Source organism: Paroedura picta, chromosome 8 (genome assembly GCF_049243985.1).
Source record: "Paroedura picta isolate Pp20150507F chromosome 8, Ppicta_v3.0, whole genome shotgun sequence".
Taxonomy (NCBI): Eukaryota; Metazoa; Chordata; class Lepidosauria; order Squamata; family Gekkonidae; genus Paroedura; species Paroedura picta.
In genome coordinates, this window is record NC_135376.1 from 46,906,513 (window position 1) to 46,929,195 (window position 22,683).

At 41.6% G+C, this 22,683-nt stretch overlaps 1 protein-coding gene across 3 annotated transcripts in view; it reads right to left on the bottom strand.

Moving 5' to 3' along the window:
- Window positions 1–22,683, bottom strand: part of SH3PXD2A (SH3 and PX domains 2A) — a 284,459-nt gene that overhangs the window by 192,962 nt on the left and 68,814 nt on the right. For all 3 annotated transcript variants that reach the window (XM_077349634.1, XM_077349632.1, XM_077349631.1), the window contains exon 3: window positions 19,241–19,316. In XM_077349634.1, the coding sequence (XP_077205749.1) occupies window positions 19,241–19,316 (76 nt within the window). The remainder of the gene's footprint in view (window positions 1–19,240; window positions 19,317–22,683) is intronic.

The following is a 22,683-nucleotide window of genomic DNA, read 5'->3' on the forward strand; positions in this document are numbered from 1 at the left end:
ATTACCACTGGCTTCTCATTCCTGTTATGATCTTTTTGGAATCTTTAGACTCTCTAAAATACAGAGAAAAGAGGTGAGATATGTTATTAAGGTTAAACTGACTTTTCTATCTTATTTCCTTTCGGCAAAAATCTTCTTAACTCACATCTTCACAAGGATGAAGCTTACTAAATAATGTTTTAAAAATAAATGCTACTTTCTCTATAATGTTTTAAAAATAAATGCTACTTTCTGAATACTGAAAACCAACTCTGGAGACTATTCATGCCAATAAAATGTAAGATGAAGAAGAAAACAGCTTGTACTTTTACTTCAAGAAAGACACAGTTATGATCAGGACAGATCTGATTCAGAGGACTTTTCAGAGTATATGGTCCCAACGCCATACAGCAGGGCAGATCCTTCTGTTGGTCAATGTATTTGATAGGACAGGTGGTTGTAATCAAATCAATCCATTGTATTCCACTGAAGACTGGAGGTATCACTGAAGATACAGCTACCTTCCAAAGAGAGAACAGAATCACTGCTTGAGGTCCCTCCACTATTTGACATGGCTGCCCTACCTTCTGCATGTTGTATTTGTGTACTGTGTAATGGATATGCATGACTCATCATCCCATTTTACATTTGCCATTCCTCAGGAAGGTGGTTGAAAGGGCAGCTGCAGACCACTTATTAGCCTCCCAAGAGGAAGCTTCAGTCTTGGATTCATTGCAGTCTGGCTTCCAGCCTAGCCATGGTGTGGAGACAGCTTTAGTTGCCCTGATGGATGACCTTCAACAATAGCTGGATGGTGGAGAGTCGTCGCTGCTTGTGATGCTGGATCTCACAGCAGTGTTTGAAATAGTTGATCACAAGCTTTTAGCTAGCCACCTTGCCAACGTGGGGATATAGTGTACACCTTTACAGTGGCTGATCTCATTTCTCCAGGGATGCAGACAGAGGGCGGAAGGGAAAAAATACCATGCCACTGTTAACTCCCTTGTAGAGTTCTTTCCCCAACTTTATTCAATGTCTTTATGGGCCCTCTCACCCAGCTCGTACGAGGATTTGGACTGGGATGTAACCAATATGCTGAGGACATCCAGTTCTACCTCCTGATGGATGGCCACCCGTATTCACCCCCGGAATAATTTGGCAGATGCCTGGAAGCAGTGGTGGATGGATCAAGCAGAGTTGCCTGAAATTCAACCCTTCAAAGACAAGTCCTGGGCTGAGTAGGAAAGGTCCATGTGAGGAAGCACACTTACCCTGCCTGGATGGTATGCAGCTTACACCTGCACTCTCAGCCAGGAACTTGGCATGATCTTCAATGCCTCCCTTACCATGGAGGTGCAGATAATGAGAGTAGCATGGCTGGTGTTTTTCCATGTTTGCGAAGCCAAACTACTATCATCCTATTGGGCCCTGGAAGAGCTATCAACAGTGATCCATGCAACAGTCACCTCTAGACAGGACTTCTGTAACTTGCTGTATACTGGCCTTCCTGTATCCCTGATCCAGAAATTACAATTGGTCCAGAATGCAGCTGCCCTGATCCTCAGAGGAACACCTTAGAAGGCCCACATCCAGCCTGTGCTACGGCAGCCATACTGGCTTCTGTCTGAATCCCAGATTAGATATAAGATTCTGGTACTTACCTTTAAGACCATCCATGGTCAGGGCCTGGCATACCCAAGGGACCGCCTCTCTGGCTACATCTCCAGAAGAACAATTCCCCAAGCAAATTCCAGTGGATTGGTGATCCCTGGCCCCAGGAAAGCATGTCTGGCCTCAAAAAGGACCAGAACATTCTCAGGCCTGTCTTCCACTTGGTGAAATGAGCTCCCAGAAGAGATCTGGGCTGGAGTTGGCACAGTTCCACAGTGCCTGAAAGATGGAGCTGTTCCACCAAACCTTTGGTTGGGGCCAGTGACTTCATAACATCTACAGGCTCTCCCCAACAAATACACTCCCATGGATAGAAGAAGAAGAAGAAGAAGAAGAAGAAGAAGAAGAAGAAGAAGAAGAAGAAGAAGAAGAAGAAGAAGAAGAAGAAGAAGAAGAAGAAGAAGAAGAAGAAGAAGAAGAAGAAGAAGAAGAGTTGGTTCTTATATTTCCCTACCCGAAGGAGGCTCCAAGTGGCTTACAGTCGCCTTCCCATTCCTCTCCACACAACAGACACCCTGTGGGGTGGGTGAGGCTGAGAGAGCCCTGATATTACTGCTCGGTCAGAACAGTTTTATCAGTGCCGTGGCAAGCCCAAGGTCACCCAGCTGGTTGCATGTGGGAGAGCGCAGAATCGAACCTGGCATGCCAGATTAGAAGTCCGCACTCCTAACCACTACACCAAACTGGCACTGATAGTGACCAATCCCTGGGTTGAATGATGATAATTGATGCTCCTACTGGTCGTAGATGCCGCTAATACATTTTAAACTGTCTTAATGTTTTATTATGTTATTTTATTTTGTTATTTTATTTTAGCTATTTGTAACTGTATGATGCACACTGCCCTGAGCTAACTTTGGGAGGGCTGCCTAGCAATCTAATGAATGAATGAATTACCATTATTGCAATGATATTTGAAGCACATGCAATAAGATTCCTTTGGAGAAGGAAACTACATTCAGGCATGACAGAAAGCAAAACACATGGAATGGGGATTACACACATCCATCCAACTATAAATTTACGAAGCACAAAACAGTCTATGATTTGATTAATTTTAAGGAATAATTTTAACAAAAAGCATACTAATTGAGTGTGGACAACTTTAGGAAATTATGATTTTCTACAACTCATGATTATAATTCAGGCCTATAATCTTGTATTTGCTGAAACATGTACATCAAAACTTAAACCTGAATCCAACAGAAAAACATTTCCTCTCTCATTTAGCAATTGCCAGTTGAAAGTCTCTATTCCTAGGCTTTAAAATCCTGTTTAATTCATTCTCTATCACCACTAGCTGATTAATCCTCCTAGGAATCTGGGTGTGTCTGAACCAGAGCCAGGAGCTGGTTATATGGAATTAGAGCTGTAAAACAAGGTATGAATGACTAAAGGCAGCAGAGTTGGAACTATTTCCATGCTACTGATTACTCATTTAAGACAAGTAACACACACACCCCATCATGCTGGATAGTGGCCCTCATCTACCTGTTTCACTGTAATGTGTGGTATAATTCTTTGCATCTTTGCCCTTGACCTAATGGAACCTATAGCATGGGCCATTTGGTTAATTCCTGCTTTCTCTCTGGTATTTTCTTTAGCCATGCTTAAACATTACACTTGAAGGCTTAAACCATGTCCATTGACTTTATAGCTTTAACTATTTGAGTTAGCATTAATGGGTTTTATTACAGCACTTTAGGGATATTTAATAATGCTGATAATAAAGGTAAAATTTTTGTCTGTCACCTTGAATTGGAGATGGAAGCACTCCCTACCAATTAGCACTGATGCTGCATTTTAATGGAGGGGGGAAATCAAATGAGCATGAAATAAACCTAACTTGCAGAATAGGAGCAGAGAAGAGATTCAACAGTATCCATTTTCCTAACAAGCCAATCAAAGTGCAAGAGGATCACAGGTATATATATTTCTCCAAAGTACTGAAGAAAAGCAAACAAACAGTAAAATTCATCCTAGAACTGTTCTGTTGGATCTTCGTACAAGGTTAAGTTTTTACACCAAATAACAATAAGATTACTTATTTCTTGAATGAGACCAAAAATATTCCCTATTCCATACTTTCTCCATTATCCTAGCTAGAATAAACGAAGCAGCTCAGATGCATTCTTGTTTCATATCAAGACTTTGGCTGTTTCCACATTGGGATCTGCGTATTACAGCGTTGTAATGCGATCACCCCTTTAAGAAAAAGGCAGATTTTTGGAACGGGGGGAGAGGGAGGGGGTGAGGAAAGGGGCATTCCCAAATGACTCAAAATGGCGGCCATGGGGGAAACCCCAATTGCCTGCATTTCTGTATTGGATAGCCCTGAATTAGATCCTGTTAGACCCCACATGAAAAGATAAAACTCGGTTTTCTGGGGATTCCTTTGCTGCAGGGCAAGTGAGGAGGCAATTTAGAACTGTACCTGAAGAAGCAATTTTTAGTATGAAAACAGACAAAAAAGCTAATCCTTTAAAAATGCAAATCCAAACAATATCACTAGTACAGAAAGTCTTTAAGCTATCCAATTCCTTAGTAAACAGCCAAAAGGCTTCCTGAGATGGAATGCACAGTAGTTTTGTCATGTGACAACTCAAACAATAATACAGCCTCGAATTATACTAAATCTGTAGTAAAACAGTTCAACCTGTTTACCTAGTGCTCTCTCTCTCTCTCAAAAATATTTATAAAAACATGTGAAAATGAAGGAAACAATGAGGCCAAAATACAACCAAAAAGACTCACACTACACATATTCAGTAAAGACAAAAGTACCTAGTATAAATATAGATCACAACTGAGAAAAAATCACCCAAAAATTGTATCCTGGACATTACCTAATAAATTATGTATTTTTATTTTTGGAAAGGAAATTTTGTGTTGTCTCATTTCTTTAATACTTATGTATCAATTTTCAAATGTCAAAAATGGAACTAAATCTTTTACATAGTGTAGTAGGGTCTACACAATAAAAGGAAGCAATTGTTCCTTGTGTACTTAGCACAGAAAGGAAATCATTTTTTGCTGCATTATATAACAAAGATTAATATTCTCCAAGAATGTTCACAATAGAGTAGACAGCACTGCTTCATAGTTTAACAAGAACTTCTTAAGTGCAATTTATCAGAAGTAGTAGCAGTGACCTTTCTGAAAAACAGGAGGAGAAGCATTTCTGGCCACATGTACAATTTCAAAAAATATATTTAGCCTTAGCCCATATTTCTGCATATGACATTTCTAAGGCCACCATTTCCAGTATTTTACTTAAGGAAGCATCAATGGAAATCTTAAGGCAATTTGTAAAGATGGGAAGAGACATTTCTTTGTAGATAGAATATATGAAGTCAGGTGTCAAGAGAAAAGAATGCAACAAGAACCATGACTGGATGCTCCCAGTACTTTAGCTCCTCTGGTGTGGTTTGGAAACTAAACCAACCCCTCCACATTATTTTTAGCTCTCAATGGAAAGAAAAAGACAGTTAAACAATGGGCTAAAGACAGCATAGAGTTGTGTGTGTTGATTGTGTTTGGCAGGGTGGGGTGGTGGTTAAGAGTGGACTCTAATCTGGAGAGCCAGGTTTGATTGCCCACTTATCTACAACTGGTTAGTTGGATGACCTTGGGCTAGTCATAGTTCTATTAGGGCTGTTCTCACAGAACAATTCTCTTGGAGCTCTCTCAGCTCCACCTAACTCACGGGGGTGTCTGCTGTGGGGAGAGGACAGGAAAGTCAACTTGCAGTTGGCACATGGTCCCCACCTTAAAACAATTAGCTAAGCTGTTAGCTTCCCTGAGATGCAGGCCTCAGTTAAAGGATGCCAGTAAAGCATGTGTTATCTCCAGCACCCCACCCTTCTTTGCAGCCTCTGTGCTCTCCTCCTAGCACCATGGCAACGGCCAGGAACAGAACAAGCTGATTGTAGAAGAGAGAAGGGGAGCAAACGCCACATCAGTCACTCATGACAAGAGGAAGCTGGCCAGAGTGAGGCGATGTGGAGTTTATTCTCCTTTGTTAAGATTTTCAATCTTTCTTAAGATCTTTCTCTAAGACTGGGGGGTTAATTTTCCTTTAAAAAAAATGCACAAGATGGGGCCTTTATCACGTTTGTAGTAATATCTGTCTTGTCTGTTCATGGGTCCAATCTCTGGATAGGTCACTTTAAGAATCAGCTGTATGATAGTAGAAAAAAATGCTTACCAGTATGTACATGAAATATATTTGGGTGAATGGGGATGGGAGGCCGAGGGCATTGGAAATATTTACTTTTTAAATACTGTATATATGTATTTATGTATGTATGTTTGTTTTATGTCTTTTTAAATACTGTATTCATTTATTTGTTTGTTTTTGGATTTGTTACCTATTAAAACCTCACAATATAACAAAGTATAAAACCAAACCCCAATTACAAATTTAAATCCCATCAACGGTGGTAGGTAAAACAACCTCAAATTCTCAACCACCCACCCTTAAGTCCCAGCAGCACACAGCCTACGGACTGCTGTTAAAAAAAAATGCATGGCAGTAGCCATGGGGTGAGGAAGAGGGGGCAGGATCTTCCAGCCCTAGCCTTGCCCATAAGCCTGGGGGATGAGCTTTGTTTTGCAGGCCATGGTCAAGGCCAAGCACACCTCCCATGAGCCAGGAACCACCAGCATATTCATACCTGCAGAGCAGAGGCCCTGTGGGGGGCATAGGGAGTTAGATGGTGCCTCAGGTATGTGGGCTTATATTCTAAATTTATTACAATATTCCCATGTCACCTTGTGCAGTTCACAGGGGCTGGAGGAAAGGTAGAAACTGAAAGGACAAATTTCAGATATATTTATCCATGGGAATACAGAAATTAATTTAGATGCCAGATAGCACAACTTGAAAGAGCCCATTTTAGAAATAATGGAAAGCTGAGCATCACACACTAACATCACACACTAATAGTTCCAACCTAAACAGAGTTGCACTCTTCTAAGGTTATGGACTTCCATTGTCTTAGAAGAGTGAAGTGCTGATTAGAATGGCAGTGTAAATCAGTTTTCTTTGCCAATTTCAGCAACTGACTTCCTATGAATACCATGGGGAATTCTGCCTTCACAAGTTGTTAATAAGGAAACGGAGGAAGAGTTCACAAAAATGAACAGTAGGATAAAAAGAGCAACCCACTCCCCAGTTGTACCAACGTGGGACAAAAACTGAACACAAAACCTCCACTGCCATTACCTAGTGTTAACTATCCAGTACCAAACTTTCAGTTCTAGTGATGTATTCTGAAAACAATCCAAGTCATAGAACAGCATTAAACAGCTGATGTTTCTGAGTGGCTGGCACAGCTACAAACCGGCGTGCATTCTTCTCCGGCACAGTCCTCACCCCCACCCTCCACTATGTAAAATATATACATATTTTACACACACACACACACACACAAACAAATATATATCCACCTGAGATACAATTCATTGGCAGGAGGTCTGCTTTTCTTGGGAGCAAGACACAAACAGAAGCAGAATCCAGGCACGGCTGACAAAATGCTCTGTGATTATTTCAGCTCTTCCAGCATAGTTCAGTAGGGGAAGATCCTAGCGTCATCAAAAACATTCCCTGCCTATTGCCCTCACTTGTCAGATACAAGAATCTGGGTGGAGTCTCAGACAAACGCTGGCATAAAGACACAGGTATAACTTTCCAATGGAACTTCCTCTTTCTCAAAAGATTTGGATGTCTTCCAACGTTGTTTTAAAAAACTATGGCCAGTGTTAGGCAACGAAATGTGGAAGTGAGAGAAGACTAAGACACTGAATTTTTCGCTTTCCTATCACAATTCTCATTGCCTCATTTTGGCATCTATCACTCTTGTTCCACATTCCCTGAATTTCTCTTGTGCGACAACAGGAGAAAGAGGCTAAGTTCCATCCTGGGCCTTGATGATGCCTTCCCCGATAGTTTCACACCATTTGGAACACTGGGGGCCATTCTGCACAACGGGCAATGTCGCTAAATCTGAGTGCTATTGAAAAGCGCTGCAAGCAAAAGCGGCAGGTCTCGGTAACGTACATAGCCGGTTCCATCAAAAAAAAGGCTTTCCCACTAGCGCTGTTCTCGTACCGCACAAGTTTCTGGTCTCGCCAAAAAACGCAACAAAGCAGGCGATATTTTTCCACACTTCCTCCCGCCCCTGGCCTTCAATCAAACAAAGCAGTCAATGAACTGTTGTGTTCGTGCTTCCCTTTAAAAACTGTTTTTTAAAAAACACGAAAACACCAGTAGCAACACATATTCGTCCATTCATTGTATCAGAAAGACCTTTTTCACTGGCATAGGAGCTGGTGCTTATTTGTTTACACGCTCTGAAAGTTAAAAAAAAAAAAAAAAAAAACCTCCTCCCAGTGCTATTTCTGGCTGAAATTATGTGCTGTATTGTGCTTGGAAACTTTACAGACAATTGCTTGTGGAGGGATTTCAACCAAAGAAGCATCGCTTATTCGTTGCTTTTGCTGGTTTAAGGGGGGGAAATGGCGATCGTGACGCCGGAAGCTTGGGTGCAAGAGATTAGGGAGGGACATGCTTGCTACCGCTATACTGAGAACACACATGTCTTTTTCAGATGTGTTGCAGGTTGTTCTCAAGAGTCTAGCGGTTTTTTAGGGGAAATCCACTTTTGTGGGTTCCCTGAAAATCGCTACAATTAAGCGATTTTTGCAGGAGTGTTGTAGATTGTGTACAACATCGTGAATAACAAAAAATAAATAGCATTACACAATGGTAACACTTCAGCAACATTAATGCTGTGTGGAATGGCCCTGGGCCTACCCCTGCTACAGGAATCTGTTTTTATTTTATTAATTTTATTTATTCATTTAATTTATATACCACCCTTCCCAGCAGCTCAGGGCAGTGTACAACAGAAATAAGAACAATAGTAAGTACATTAACTTTAAATAAAACCATAAAACATTAAACAAGAACCATTTCAATAAAAGCATTAAAAGCAATAACTCATCTCAAGTGTACCAATGTAATCTCAGCAGAGTTGCCCCCCCCCCCCCACCACCACCTTTGTCCCACTTGTGCCTGCTGCATTTATGGCTGCAGCGGGCTTTCTTCCTAGTAAAAGAATGAAAAAAACATTTCAGCTTCTCTACAAAAGGCATTGCAGAGAAGCAGAAAGTGTGGCAGAAATTCACATTTATTGTAAATAATAAGCCAGCTCTTCACCTCCAGCTCTAGAAGAATATTTATATAAATGAAGTCATGAATATGATCTGTCATGACTCAGCGCTCTTGTGTTCTAAAGACATGTCATGTTGACCAACTAGTTTGTAATTATTTGAGGAAAGGCTGGGTACTTTAAGAGACTAGCTGTCTACCTTCAGGCACTCTGCATTATTGTTTCTATTATTCATTTAAAAATACTTTCGGTGTTCCAAACACTTCATAATTCTTAACCTCATTAACAACTTGATTCTATGCAGAGGGTGTGCCTAAATTCACCCATTAGCTGGTTTAGGCATTTCAAATTCAGCATGGTATTGCCTTTCTTACACCAACCCTGCAAGGCAGGTCATTAGTGATGTATTTTTGTAGACAAATAATTGAAACTAAGTACTCCAGAGATACACACACCAAGTTCAACAATAAGCCAAGATCTGAATCTTAGTTTCATAAATATTTCTACTATATTGATCAAAGAAAGCCTTTTCAGAATAAATATATTGTATTTGTTGCCTCTGCTTAAAATAGCAATTCCCAAAGAGAGTGCTAAAATAGTTAAATCTGGAGACTGAGGCCATGGGAAGACAAGACAGATATGTCTACAAATCTGAGAAAAGTCTGAAGTTTGCAGACAAATCTGAAATCTAAAAAAAATCATGACAATCTGACTCTCACAGAATATGTGGAACTCATACCTGCTCTGGGGCTTACACACAGAGACTCCTTCATCCCCCTACTTCCCCCTCTTTCCCTCTTGCTTCCCCGACCTCCTCTTTAGTTCTTCTCCCCTTCCTCTCTCTCAGACACACAGACACTCTCATACACACACACACAGACTCCGTCCCACCTCCCCCTGTCCTCCTTACTTCTTGCTTCCCTGACCTCCTCCTTGTTCCCTTCTTTTCTCTCTCAGACACACACGCGCACACACACAGACTCCCATCTCCCTTCTACTTCCACCTCCTTACCCTCGGGCCTCTGCCAGTACCACCATGGCCTCCACAGCCACAGTTGCTGCTAGGGCCTCTGTAAGAGGCACAGCCACTGCCTGGGCCTCTGCCGGTGTACAGCCTCTGCCTTGGCCTCTGCTGGTGTCGTGGCCACTACCTCGGCCATTGCCTTGGCTTTGGCCACCTCAGCTGCCTTCCTTCCTCTTCTGGCATGCTCCCTGGGGCAGGATTACAGACATCACGTATGTAGCCATTTACATAACAGGGGGAGCACCAAAAGATGTATTCCACATTAAAAAAATACATTTGGGGGCTTAATAGAAGCTGCTCCTGGTGTAAGAAACAAATGCCCCCAATGGCCACTGATAGGCAATCACAACAGTACTGCCAACATTGAAGTCTTGGCAGGACCCTATGCAGGCCTGTTGAGACTTCTGAGAGAGGACTCACTGGGGTCAGGTCTAGCAACAACCGCCAGGCAACTTGATACCAAACAACTTGCATGACTTTCCTATGTTGAGCTATTTGCTACTCCACAAAAGCCAGCGTGACATAAAAATTAGATTTTTAGGCTAGGATCTAGAGCATCCAGATTCAAATCACCACTCTACCACAGAACTCACAGGTAATTGTGGGCCAGTGACACCTCACAGCATTGTTCTGAGAATAAAATGGAGGGATTGAGAAAACAAAGGTAGAGTATAAATGCAGTAAATAAATAATAATAAACAGAAAAAAGTTAGGTTGATTAGTGAGTAGGAAGAACTGAAGGAAGCAAGGAAAGGGAAGATAATATGGGAGCTTCCAGGTAGAGTGCAATTGTATGGGGAGAGGGATTTGGGGGAAGTAAGGTGCCCTTCACAAGTTCTTATACGTTCCCCACCACGGAATTGGATACAGCCCAGTCGCTGGGGTGGCACTGAACAATTGGGCAAAACTTTTCCAAGGTAGAGGTTGTCAGGCGATGGGAAGAAGGAAAACTGAAGATGGGGTTGGGGGAGATAAAGATGTGCTGACTGGTGGATAAGAAGGGAAAAGGCAGATGTTTTCAGGGAAGGGAAAGAGCAAATAGTGGGGGAAGAAAAATGAGATGCTCCCTGCAAGTCCTTCCAGGTCTCCTGCTTGCAATTCTGTATTTGTTTTAAGCATACATGTTTGCATATTTTAACACATGTTATGGCTTAGTCTAACAGGAAAAGGAATAAAAGCAGTTATATCAAAAAGGAAGTACTTGCTTGCTTGTTGCAAAACCAAAGGCTGGTACTACAATGATCATTGTGTTATTATTATGTAAGGGTTCAAATTGAATGCAAGTAAAGTGATGTAGACACGAAAAAAAATTCAACATAACTGGGTTTAGGTCGTGAAGGTCATATTTCCCATCAACATTGTTTCTTGAAAAATAGTCTGCTATTCTTATTTTGTTCAATTAGTCAGTTATTCCTTGTCCTTATTCCCAGTGGGGACCCAAAGCAGCTCACAACATCATTCTCCCCATCCTCCATTTTATCCTCAGAACACCAACCCTACACAGTACATTAGGCTAAGAGAGAGAAACTGGCCAAATGTCTGCCAGCAAGTTCCCATGGTAAAGTCAAGATTCGAAGCTGGGTCTCCACACTGGTTCCTTGCAATGTAATTTGATTTCACTTCATTATATTTAGGGACCACCTGTTTTCCATCATGAAATTCAAGGTGGCACAAAAACGGCTCCTATGTGTTCCACCAACTAGGAGTAGACATGCTTAAATTCAGAACGGTTCCTACATAACTCGCTTTCTATACACTATACCATGGGAGTCTGCTAAACCGAAAGCCTTATATTGATATTAATTTCATGAATTCACTGGGGAAACACACATGTATGTTATTATTATTATATCTAATTTTGATCTGGGCCACAGAGTGTAGATCAAAAAATCTACTCAACAGAGCCAGGGCTAGACAAGGGGCATCATTCTGCAGACCCAAGGAAAGCCCCATAATTGCAGAAAAATATGAAATGGAGAAAAGGGGGTGAACAAAAAAACAGAATCATAGATGCTATGTCTGCTTCTTCACATAAAGATTGGCACTGATATCTTGCAAGGCTATGTTGTGAAATCTTGGTGGCCATTTTGAGAAGTGCAAGTGGATTACTGACGATTCCTGGCCTTAGTTAGTATCACTGCTGGGAGGACAAGACAGGCAGAATAGAAAAGGTAAAATGTACAGCAAGTTGGGGAGAAAAAGTAAATAGGAAAAGCTGAAGGTGGGGGAGGGAGACAAAGAAACATGGGTAGGTGAGTAAGGAAGCAGGCAAGGAGAGAAACAGAGCTAGGTAGGTAGGTAGGTAAGTGTGTGGATAGGAGGAAAAGAAAGGGTGAGATGCTACAGGCACTGCCAGGGGTGGGGAAATAGGAGGGAGTGTGAGCTTGAGATCCCCCTGTGAGTCTTAGCTGGTCCTCTCTCTTGTGTATGTAGAATCATAGAATCATAGAGTTGGAAGGGGCCACACAGGCCATCTAGTCCAACCCCCTGCTCAACGCAGGATCATCCCAAAGCATCCTAAAGCATCCAAGAAAAGTGTGTATCCAACCTTTGCTTGAAGACTGCCAGTGAGGGGGAGCTCACCACCTCCTTAGGCAGCCTATTCCACTGCTGAACTACTCTGACTGTGAAATTTCCCCCCCTGATATCTAGCCTATATCATTGAACTTGTAGTTTATACCCATTACTGCAGCCAACGGGAACAGCATCCTGCCCTCCTCCAAGTGACAACCTTTCAAATACTTAAAGAGGGCTATCATGTCCCCTCTCAACCTCCGTTTCTCCGGGCTGAACATTCCCAAGTCCCTCAACCTATCTTCATAGGGCTTGGTCCTTTGGCCCCAGATCATCCTCGTCACTCTCCTCTGTGTCCTTTCAATTTTATCTATGTCCTTCTTGAAGTGAGGCCTCCAGAACTGCACACAGTACTCTAGGTGTGGTCTGACCAGTGCCGTACACAATGGGACTATGACATCTTGTGATTTTGATGTGATGCCTCTGTTGATACAGCCCAAAATGGCATTCGCCTTTTTTACCGCTGCATCACACTGCCTGCTCATGTTTAGCTTACAATCCAAAAGTACCCCAAGGTCTCGTTCACACACAGTGTTACCTAGAAGCGTATCCCCCATCCAGTAGGCATGCTTTTCATTTTTCTGACCCAGATGCAGAACTTTATACTTATATTTATTAAATTGCATCTTGTTCTCATTTGCCCATTTTTCCATTGTGCTCAGATCTTGTTGAACTCTGTCTCTATCTTCTGGAGTATTTGCCAGTCCTCCCAATTTGGTGTCATCTGCAAACTTGATGAGTAGTCCCTCCACCCCCTCATCTAGATCATTAATTAATATGTTAAAAAGTACCGGACCGAGCACCGAGCCCTGAGGTACCCCGCTACTCACCTCCCTCCAGTCTGATGAAGCACCATTGACAACAACTCTTTGAGTGCGGTTCTATAACCAATTTCGTATCCGCCTAACTATCTGAAAATCCAGATTGCAGTCCTTCAATTTATCCATCAGAACATCATGGGGAACATCATCTATAGGAAGAGAGGTTGCCTCCCATTTGAGCTCAGAAAACCATGTGTACATACATCAAAATTTAGTGAAATCCATCTGTAGAGATACGCAGCACACTTTCAAAAGAACTAATTAACTTGCATAAATAGGGGAAGCACTGCTTAAGGCATGAAGCTCAATCTCAAGAAAGCAACATGCAAAGGAGCAACTGTGTAAGTAATCTGCAGGAGAGTCACAACAAACAGAGCAGAATGAAATTAGCCCTCCTCACAGTTTAGCCTTCTTCTCAATTAACACCGCTACAGGCAGTGTAGCTCAAAACAAACAGAGAGAGTTTTATTTAAATAAATCAGGTATTTATGTCAGAGCCCAGAGCAGCCAGCATGCTGAGAGGCTCTGTCAGAGCAGCCCCACACTTCACATAGAAAACACAATTGGTGTTTGTAAACCAGTGTTTTCTCCCCTGCAAACAAGTACAGCAAGAATGATATAGAGACACAACACCTTTGTAGTACCCTGTGGGAGCCCTACCTTCACCAAGTCTCCCAAATGCTTGCACACAAGTACGTCATCCGTGCTTTCTAGTTTTTCTTGTTGTTGTTTTTTACAGGAAAAGTGTTATCACATCAGAGTATAATCATCCATTATAAGACAACCAAAGAGTCTCTACCAGGACGAAACATGCAGATTGCTTTTAAAGTGTGGATCTAACCTGCCCACAGTCTTCTCCAAGAAAAGAACCTGATGCCTTTAATGGAGGCAGGATTTCATCCTAAAGCTTCTGTTTTCTGTTCAGGATTATTACCAAGCATATGTTTCAACAAACAAAAAAACTTTGGCTGTAACAATACAGAGTTTTCTAGTTAAAGATGTCAATTAATTTAGCATTGTTTGATGATGTCTGACCTGCAGCAGATACATTTTTCAGAGTGGCCTGTAAAAAGGAGCTTGGCAGCAGGATACACAAGTAGATGGGTTACTGGAAGAAGAAGAAGAAGAAGAAGAAGAAGAAGAAGAAGAAGAAGAAGAAGAAGAAGAAGAAGAAGAAGAAGAAGAAGAGTTGGTTCTTATATGCCGCTTTTCCCTACCCGAAGGAGGCTCAAAGCGGCTTACAGTCGCCTTCCCATTCCTCTCCCCACAACAGACACCCTGTGAGGTGGGTGAGGCTGAGAGAGCCCTCATATCACTGCTCGGTCAGAACAGATTTATCAGTGCAGTGGCGAGCCCAAGATCACCCAGCTGGTTCTGTTGCATGTGGGGGAGCGCAGAATCAAACCTAGCATGCCAGATTAGAAGACCGCACTCCTTACCACTACACCAAACTGGCTCTTAATTTTTTGTGTTGGATTACTTCAGGGGTAGTCCAACACAGAGTAACATACTCTGTGTTGGACTACCCCTGAAGACAACCTGGAAACCAGTTCAATTACACAGCAGCTTGATTATGGTCAGGGGCCAGCCAATGAGAACATATATTGCCCATCTTAAAACAGCTACACTTGCTGCCAGTTTGTTTCCCCAAGCCAAATTCAAGGTGAGTTTAAAGTCCATCATGGCTTAAAGACAACGTATTTCAAGGACTGTCTCCTCTGATGTATCGCTGTCCACAACTTATGTCCTGAGGACGCCACTTCTGGCTTCTCCCCCACTAAAGAGGCTGTTCTCCACTAGCCTGGCATTTCTATTGTAAAACTCCTACTTTTTGGAACTGGGGGGGGGGGTCCTCTGAGATGTGAGAGGGGTGCTGACTTTAAAATTTTTCACGAGGTACTGCAAGGCCATTTTATTTGCTAGATCTTAAAGGAACAGACTATAACATTTTTTGGAGGAAGGGAGATTCTGTGGGGGGTTATAAAACATTTTGTATGTTTAAAACTGTGATGTTTTGTAAACTGCCTTGAACCACATGGAATGAGAGGATATAAACATCTTTCTTAATAAATAAATAAAACAGAATGGCCTCCTGAGATTGTGTCTGGTCTCTCTTCTCTTTAGTTCAGACTGAACTGGCTGATTTTAATGCTATGGTTTTCTGAACATGATCCATTAACTGCAAGAGACTATTGATATAAAAACATGATTGGCTAAAAAAATTAAAAATGTAGTTTAGCAAAGCCTTTTGCAGAATATTTATTTACAGTATCAGTTGTTTTTACTGTTATTCATTTTGGTCAAAAAATAAATCAAACCATTTCTGTCAGTCCAGCTATAGCACATATATTGAAATCCCTTGGCTATATGCCAATAAAATACACAACAGATTCTCTAGATTCCTTTCTTCAAACACAGGATTATAAGCCTTTTAGAGATGCATGAAAAACAGAAATTTTAAATAAATACTCCTAAAATCTTTATTTTTCTATCCCACCCATCCCGTAAGCCTCAGGGCAGGTTCCATCAGAGTATAAAATACAATTATTAAAATCACATTTTATAAAACAGTTCATATCTAATCCATCTGCCAACTAAGTAATTTTAAATGTCAAGGGGGTATTCTTATTTTGGTGATGTTTTTTGCCTTGTTGTTGGGTTTCTCTTCAAGGGATCCTTTTGAGGGAGGCCAGCCAATTAGATGTTAAAGCGTTACATTCCTGGCCTCAACCATGGGCCTGACGGAATACCTCTGCCTTGCAGACTCTGCGGAACTGGTGAAGGTCCCACGGAGCCCTGATCTTGGTTGGCAAACCATTCCACCAGGCTGGAGAAAGGGCTGAAAAAGCCCTGGCCCTGGTCGAGGCCACTTTCACTTTTTTAGGGCCAGAGACTCCGAGCAAATGTTGGTCCATTTAGCATGGCGCTCTTTGGTGGGTGTAATGGGAGAGGTGATCCCACAGATGTGCTAGTCCCAGACTGTTTAGGGATTTGAAGGTAAATACCAAAACCTTGAATTGAATCCAGTCTTCAATCTGGAGTCAATGCAGTTAGGCAAGTATCAGTGTCATCTGCGCTCTGCACTGAGTCCCTGTTTTGGATCAGTTAGAGTTTCTGGGTCAGTCGCAAGGGAAGCCCTGTGTAGAGAGAGTTGCAGAAGTCTAACCTGGAGGTGACCATTGAATAGATCACTCTGACTAGGTCAGGAGTTGTGAGATAGGGTGCTAGTTGTCACACCTGACATAGATGGAAGAATGCCAGGCGATGGACATTTGCAATCTGGACCTCCATTAATAGGTAGGAGTCCAGAATCATGCCCAGGCTCCTGGTAGACCTGCCCAGCAGGTGTAAAAAGTGCAAAACCTCCTCTTCTGTGTGTGTGTATCTGAAATCTACTAAGACATGCATCTACCCTTTGTATGTATGACAATAAACAAGGGCTTTGAATCACATCAAATTTAACTATAGTAGATCCAGTACTACTAATTTAGAGTCCAGTGGCCCCTTTAAAACCAACAAAGTTTTATTCAAAGTATGAGCTTTCATGTGTAGGCACACTTTCTCAGATACAAAATAATGAAATAGAAGTAATCAGTTCATACTTACAGGCAAGTGTCAAGGTAAATTCAGATACAGCACAATGAATATTTACCCTCACACTTATCTATAAGTATGAACTAGTATTTCATGATATTGTATCTGAGAAAATGCGCATGCACACAAAAGCTCATACCTTGAATAAAACTTTGTTGGTCTTAAAGGGGCCACTGGATTCTAAATTTGTTCTTCTGCTTCAGACCAACATGACTACCTGCATTAATCTAGCTCCACATCTAGACAGTCATCCAACTCCAACATGAAACTGGAACAAGAAATGAGTGAGATTACGATAGGAAACAGATGAATATTCTTTCTTAATTAAAAAACGGATAATGAAGAGGTGCGTGTGCATGTGTGAGAGAGACAGACAGACAGAGACAATTCCTGGAAGGAGGAATACCATAAGATGTCTGCCTAAATACAAGCTGAAAACAACTCAGAAAGTTTAGTACTAACCTTCACTTGAAGACACTCTAAAGTGAAATGCACCACATTTTGCAAAACCACCCAATATTTTCTTGTTTACCCTACCCCTGTGGCATTCATTTTGTGATGGTCCCCACTATCATCTCCCAAAATTTCAAAAGTCCCTACATGGTCAACAGTGTTGAGAACCCTGCTTTAGCTGCTAGCAGAGTCAGGGAAGTAAAGAATGGTAATCACACATGGGGAGAGAAAACTGCATATGACACCAATGCACCTTCCTTTGACCAGTGAAAATCCATTCCAGCTGTCATCTTGTATAAGTTTAATAAATATTGCACATGCATCTGCAAAAACTTCCTAGCAAATCTGAGGGCCAATACATTTCTAGTTTTTAAAAGAAAAGGGGATATTTCACAGTTCATTACAAAAAAGCTATCTGCATTTAAAATGTTAACTGTGTAGCATATACCACTTTGCTCAAATGGCATCTACAACAGACACGATAAAAGGTTTCAGTGATAGATGTGACTGCTAGTTGCATCATCCTCATCAATTTGTGATTTTATTTTACATTCCATCCTTATCCATGATTCCTCTATATATTTGTGAAACAGCCTGGAGAGTGGGACGTGTCCAGCTGTCCAACTTGAAATAGGGCCAATAAGGGTGCAGCCTGGCTGCACCCTGATTGGCCCTGCCCCTGCAGCTCCCACCCTCCATACCTGGACTCTAGCCTCTTTGCTCTCAGATGTGCCTCAGTGCCTGGAGCCAGCAGCAAGTAAGGAGAGAGTGCCCTGCAAATGGTTGTGGTGGAGGGCTTGCTAACGAGGGCCTCTTGGCCTGCTAACGAGGGCCTCTTGGCCTGCTAGGCTGGGCCTGTTAACAAGCTCTGTCCCGGCCCTGCTAATGAGCTGGCCAGCCCCCGCTTGCCCCATTTGATCTGGCTGTGAGCTGCGGCCCAAAGCCACCTTAAACTGCCTGGCTGGGGCCCAGGGGAGGGGGCCCTTTCAAGGCCCATTCTTATGAACGGGCTTTGAAGCTAGTATGCAATAAGTGGGTTAGATCCACTCATTGATTAAGCTGCTTTTAGGAAGGAAAAAGGGGTAGGTTCAATTCATAACTGTTCATAGAATCATAGAGTTGGAAGGTGCCATACAGGCCTTTAGTCCAACCTCCTGCTCAATGCAGTATCAGCCCAAAGCATCCTAAAGCATCCAAGAAAAGTGTGTATCCAACCTTTGCTTGAAGACTGCCAGTGAGGAGGAGCTCACCACCTCCTTAGGCAGCCAATTCCACTGCTGAACTACTCTGACTGTGAAAATGTTTTCCCGTTATTAGAAGCTGAGAGGAAAAGAGGTTTTGTCAAAATAATCACGATTTCTTGAGCCATCTACCATATGTTTGAAGGAAATTTTGCAGATTCTTTAATGTTTTACTTAACATTTCTAATTGTATATTCTGCCATACAATAGCCATATTCAGGCAACATATCCTGGGGGGGAGGGGAGGGGAGGAGAGAATGTGTATAGAAAGAGACCAAAACATATTCTTTTGAAACAGTCTCATGTTCTGGTAATTATGTGTAAGCAGAGTGCAGCATCAATGTATATTCCTGTGCTCCTTCTACACATATTCTTTACACTAAGGATAAGATTTTTTTTTTCAAAATGTCTAATCTATTGACCAAGGATAGTTACTATTACCAATTTTAGAACCTTTTACAACCACCATAAAGTATTAAAATTTCTTTCTCTCTTGGCTAGCATCTACCACTTCTATTGTCTGTGACCATTTCTGGTACTAAATTATTTTATTACTTCATTTATATCCTACTTTTTCCCCCACTGAGAGCCTAAAGTTTCTGCTGAAACTGGACTTGTCAGTAGAAACAATCGCATCTGTTGAAAGGCCTACAAATTACCTGAGCAATCAGTTTGTTACTGTGTTCAAAGGTATCATTAGGTTGTTACCTGGAAGAAAGGGGATGATTCTCTGCTTTGGATCTTTCTGGCCTCCTTCAATAGGGAATTTATCCAGGAGCTGCATCTACAAGGGGAAAAAATATTTCGTGTGAACACAATATACCACTCTTTATTAACTCTCACTAGCATTATGATCCATAGTATTAGATATATCTTAGAATACATTGACTAACAAATCAAGAAGGTTAAAGGAGAAGTTACAATGAAAGACAGGGAATTTAAAGGGGGAGGAGGAAGAGTCTGGTGAACTCTAATGAACATTCCTAGGAGGAATGAGAGAATTAAGTCAGAGTTGGGATAAGACCAAAGTCTGATATTCCAGCAATTCCCATTTGAGCCATTTGTACTTTACAAAACAAATGAATAAATTTTTCAACCCTAACCCATGCTCTGGCTAGCAATCCTGCAGGGTCCTACAGACCACCCACCTACTGAAAAATGTTGCCTCAGAACAGCTAGAGAGGTTATTTCAATGAAACATCTTGTGGTTGTTGGCAGAGTTCACCTATCCCCCACACATTACTGAACTTCTCCAATCATCTTAAAAGACAGGAACATATGGAGTAGAAGAGTTTCCTTGGGGTTTGGAAATGCCCTCTGAATATGTTAAAACAAAGAAAAATTTCACAAGTGGAAGGTTGTGTCAACATCTCTGAAAAACTCCTCCCTTCCTTACTGACCACACACTGCCTTCTTTAACTTGGTGTGTAACCTTAGAAAATCTGGCACAACAGTCTAAAAATAAAAATATGCTAACTCCTAAAAAAAACTGAGATTCAGAATAATTGGGGGGGGACCCCTTTGTACTTCTTGATAATGAGTCCAAATGACACTTTTCAGTAGTAGCCTATATTTTCAGTCATCACGATTAACCAAATGCTGAAACCACAAAAAAAAAGTTGTGAGGTCACTTATTTTTTGCAAGAAGGCTCTGCTGGTGGTGTAGGCATATCCACTCATGTATTCGTGTGCCCAGTGATGACAGAATATGAAGTATTTTGAGCCCTGTATGAACAGAAGTTTCCCAGAATGTAGAGATTTGATGGAAACCTCTGAACAAAAATTCTAAGAAAAAGAATTGTTGGCATGAACTATGAACATGCTATGATATGAAATGCAAAATCTACCAAGTTCTTGTTCAAAGTCGGGTTTTAGTTGTTATGGCTCTGCACAGTTTCAGGTGGATACCCATAGTAGTCTGCAGTGGAAGAGGAAGATTTGAGTCCTACTGTATTCTGACAGACCAGCAAGATTTTCCAGAATATAAGCTTTCAAAAGTCAATGCTCACTTATATCATTCATCATTTGTGGTGCCCAAAACTGAACACAGTACTCCAAGTGAGTTCTAACCAGAGCAGAGTAAGACTTCACTTGGAGTACTGTGTTCAGTTTTGAGCACCACAAATGAAGAAAGATGCTGTCACTACATTTCTGTCATTACATTTTTACCAAGATGTGTCTCATTTTACTCTCACAATGACTGACTATGTGGCTAGGATGGAGGCAGTCACATTCTTAAAGTTATTCTTGTTTGGATGATACGCTTCTTTCTAGCTACCTCAAGGTACTTGCAGGCATATAACTAAGCTCTCTTTATCCACCAGGTAGATATCAGCAGAACAGACGTAGCAAACTACAGATGTAGAAGGTTTTCTACCAGAACAGTATTCATAACAAAGATATAAGTGAACCAGACTGAGTATAAATCTCTGCAATATACCAATCAGACTGGAACACTGAAGCATTTGGAGGAAGGGAACTTGCACATGAATTGTTAATGTGAACATATGCACATAGGAGCAGGGAATCAAGCAAAGGTTATCTAAGCCTTCTGCTGAATCTCAAGTTGCAACTAAGGAACAGTCTGATGAAAAGTTGTTGCCCATCTATAGGATGGACTTTCTCCCATTAACATGTCCTAATTATTTTGACAAAAAATGTTAGTAAAAGCAAATAGGAAATTACAGCATATGGTTTAATAGTCTGGGTATTGTGGCTAATAGGATAGCAGACTGTGTTTTTCTAAAAGCACACAAGTCTGGGTGTTGTGGCTGATAGGATAGCAGACTGTGTTTTTCTAAAAGCACACAAGGTAGTATCCTCAGTTTACTGATCAATAAACTGGAGGATTATTTCCATCTTTAACAGCTTGCAGAGTCTAACCTAGATAGTTTTCTCTCCATCCCAGACAGGGATTTCCTTCAGCTCTCACTGTCTTTCTTCAGCCTATTTCCCCGGCTCAAGGAAATAAGATTGGCAATCTTGAGGGCCTTTCCGCACAAGGGCCAATGTTGCTAAATGTTTGCAGTATGCATAAATGCTATAGTAAACAATGGAATTTCGTCATTCTGCATACCTTCAATTCTAGTGGAATACTGTAGTGACAGTAGCGGTCTAAACTCCCCACAGGTTTCCAGTCTCGCTAGAATCGCAACAAAGGAAGCGATATTTTTTCGCACGTCTTCCTGCCCCTGGCCATCAATCAAACAGAACAGCCAATGAACTGTTGTGTTCATGCTCCCCAAAAGCCCCTTTCTCTATAAAAACTATTTTTAAAAACCCAAACACACCAGTCGCAATGAATATTTGTTCAATCATTGGCTCAGAAGGACCTTTTTCACTGGTGTAGGAGCTGGCGCTTAAATGTTCACATGCTCTTCAAGTAACCCCCCCCCCATGAGTGCAAGTTGTGGCCGAAAGTATGGGCAGTGTCGAACAGGGGGCTGTATTGTGCTCGGAAACTTTAAAAACAATTGCAGAAGGGAGCTTTGTTTTACTGTTAAACACTTCTGTGGAGGGACTTTAGCCAGAGAAGCCTCACTTGTTTGTTGCTTTCGCCAGTCTAAGGAAAAAAAAATGGCGATTGTGTCTCCAGAAGCTCAGGGGCGAGATTGAGGGTGGGACATTCTTTCTACCGCTATTTTGAGAATGCACATGTCTTTCACTGATGTGTTGCGGCTTGTGCTCAGAAGTGTAGTGGTTTTTTCAGGGGCAATCCACTTTTCTGGATTTCCCCCTAAGCACTATAAAATTCCAATTGTTGCTGAAGTTCGGCGGGAGTTTTGCGGTTTGTTTACGTCATGCAGAATGTTGAATTAATAACATTTATGAAAGGTAAGACTTTGGCTACATTTAAGTCATGCGGAATGGCCCTGGGTTTCTAAGGCTAATATTTTGGTAATGTAGTTGCTGACTCAAAACATTAGCATAGTATTAAATCCCACTTCAATATTACATCCATCAGTTATGTATTACAATATTACATCCGTCACAGCATCTATTTCCTTACCTGAGCCAGTATGGAAAAGGTAGTCTGATGCAACTAGGTGTGTCTTATAAGTAAAGAGTGTAATTAATTAATGCTATTAATAGCAGGGTGCATTTTCATATGTATTCCACTCCCAATGCTAAGCAGAGCCTGAGATTCAAGT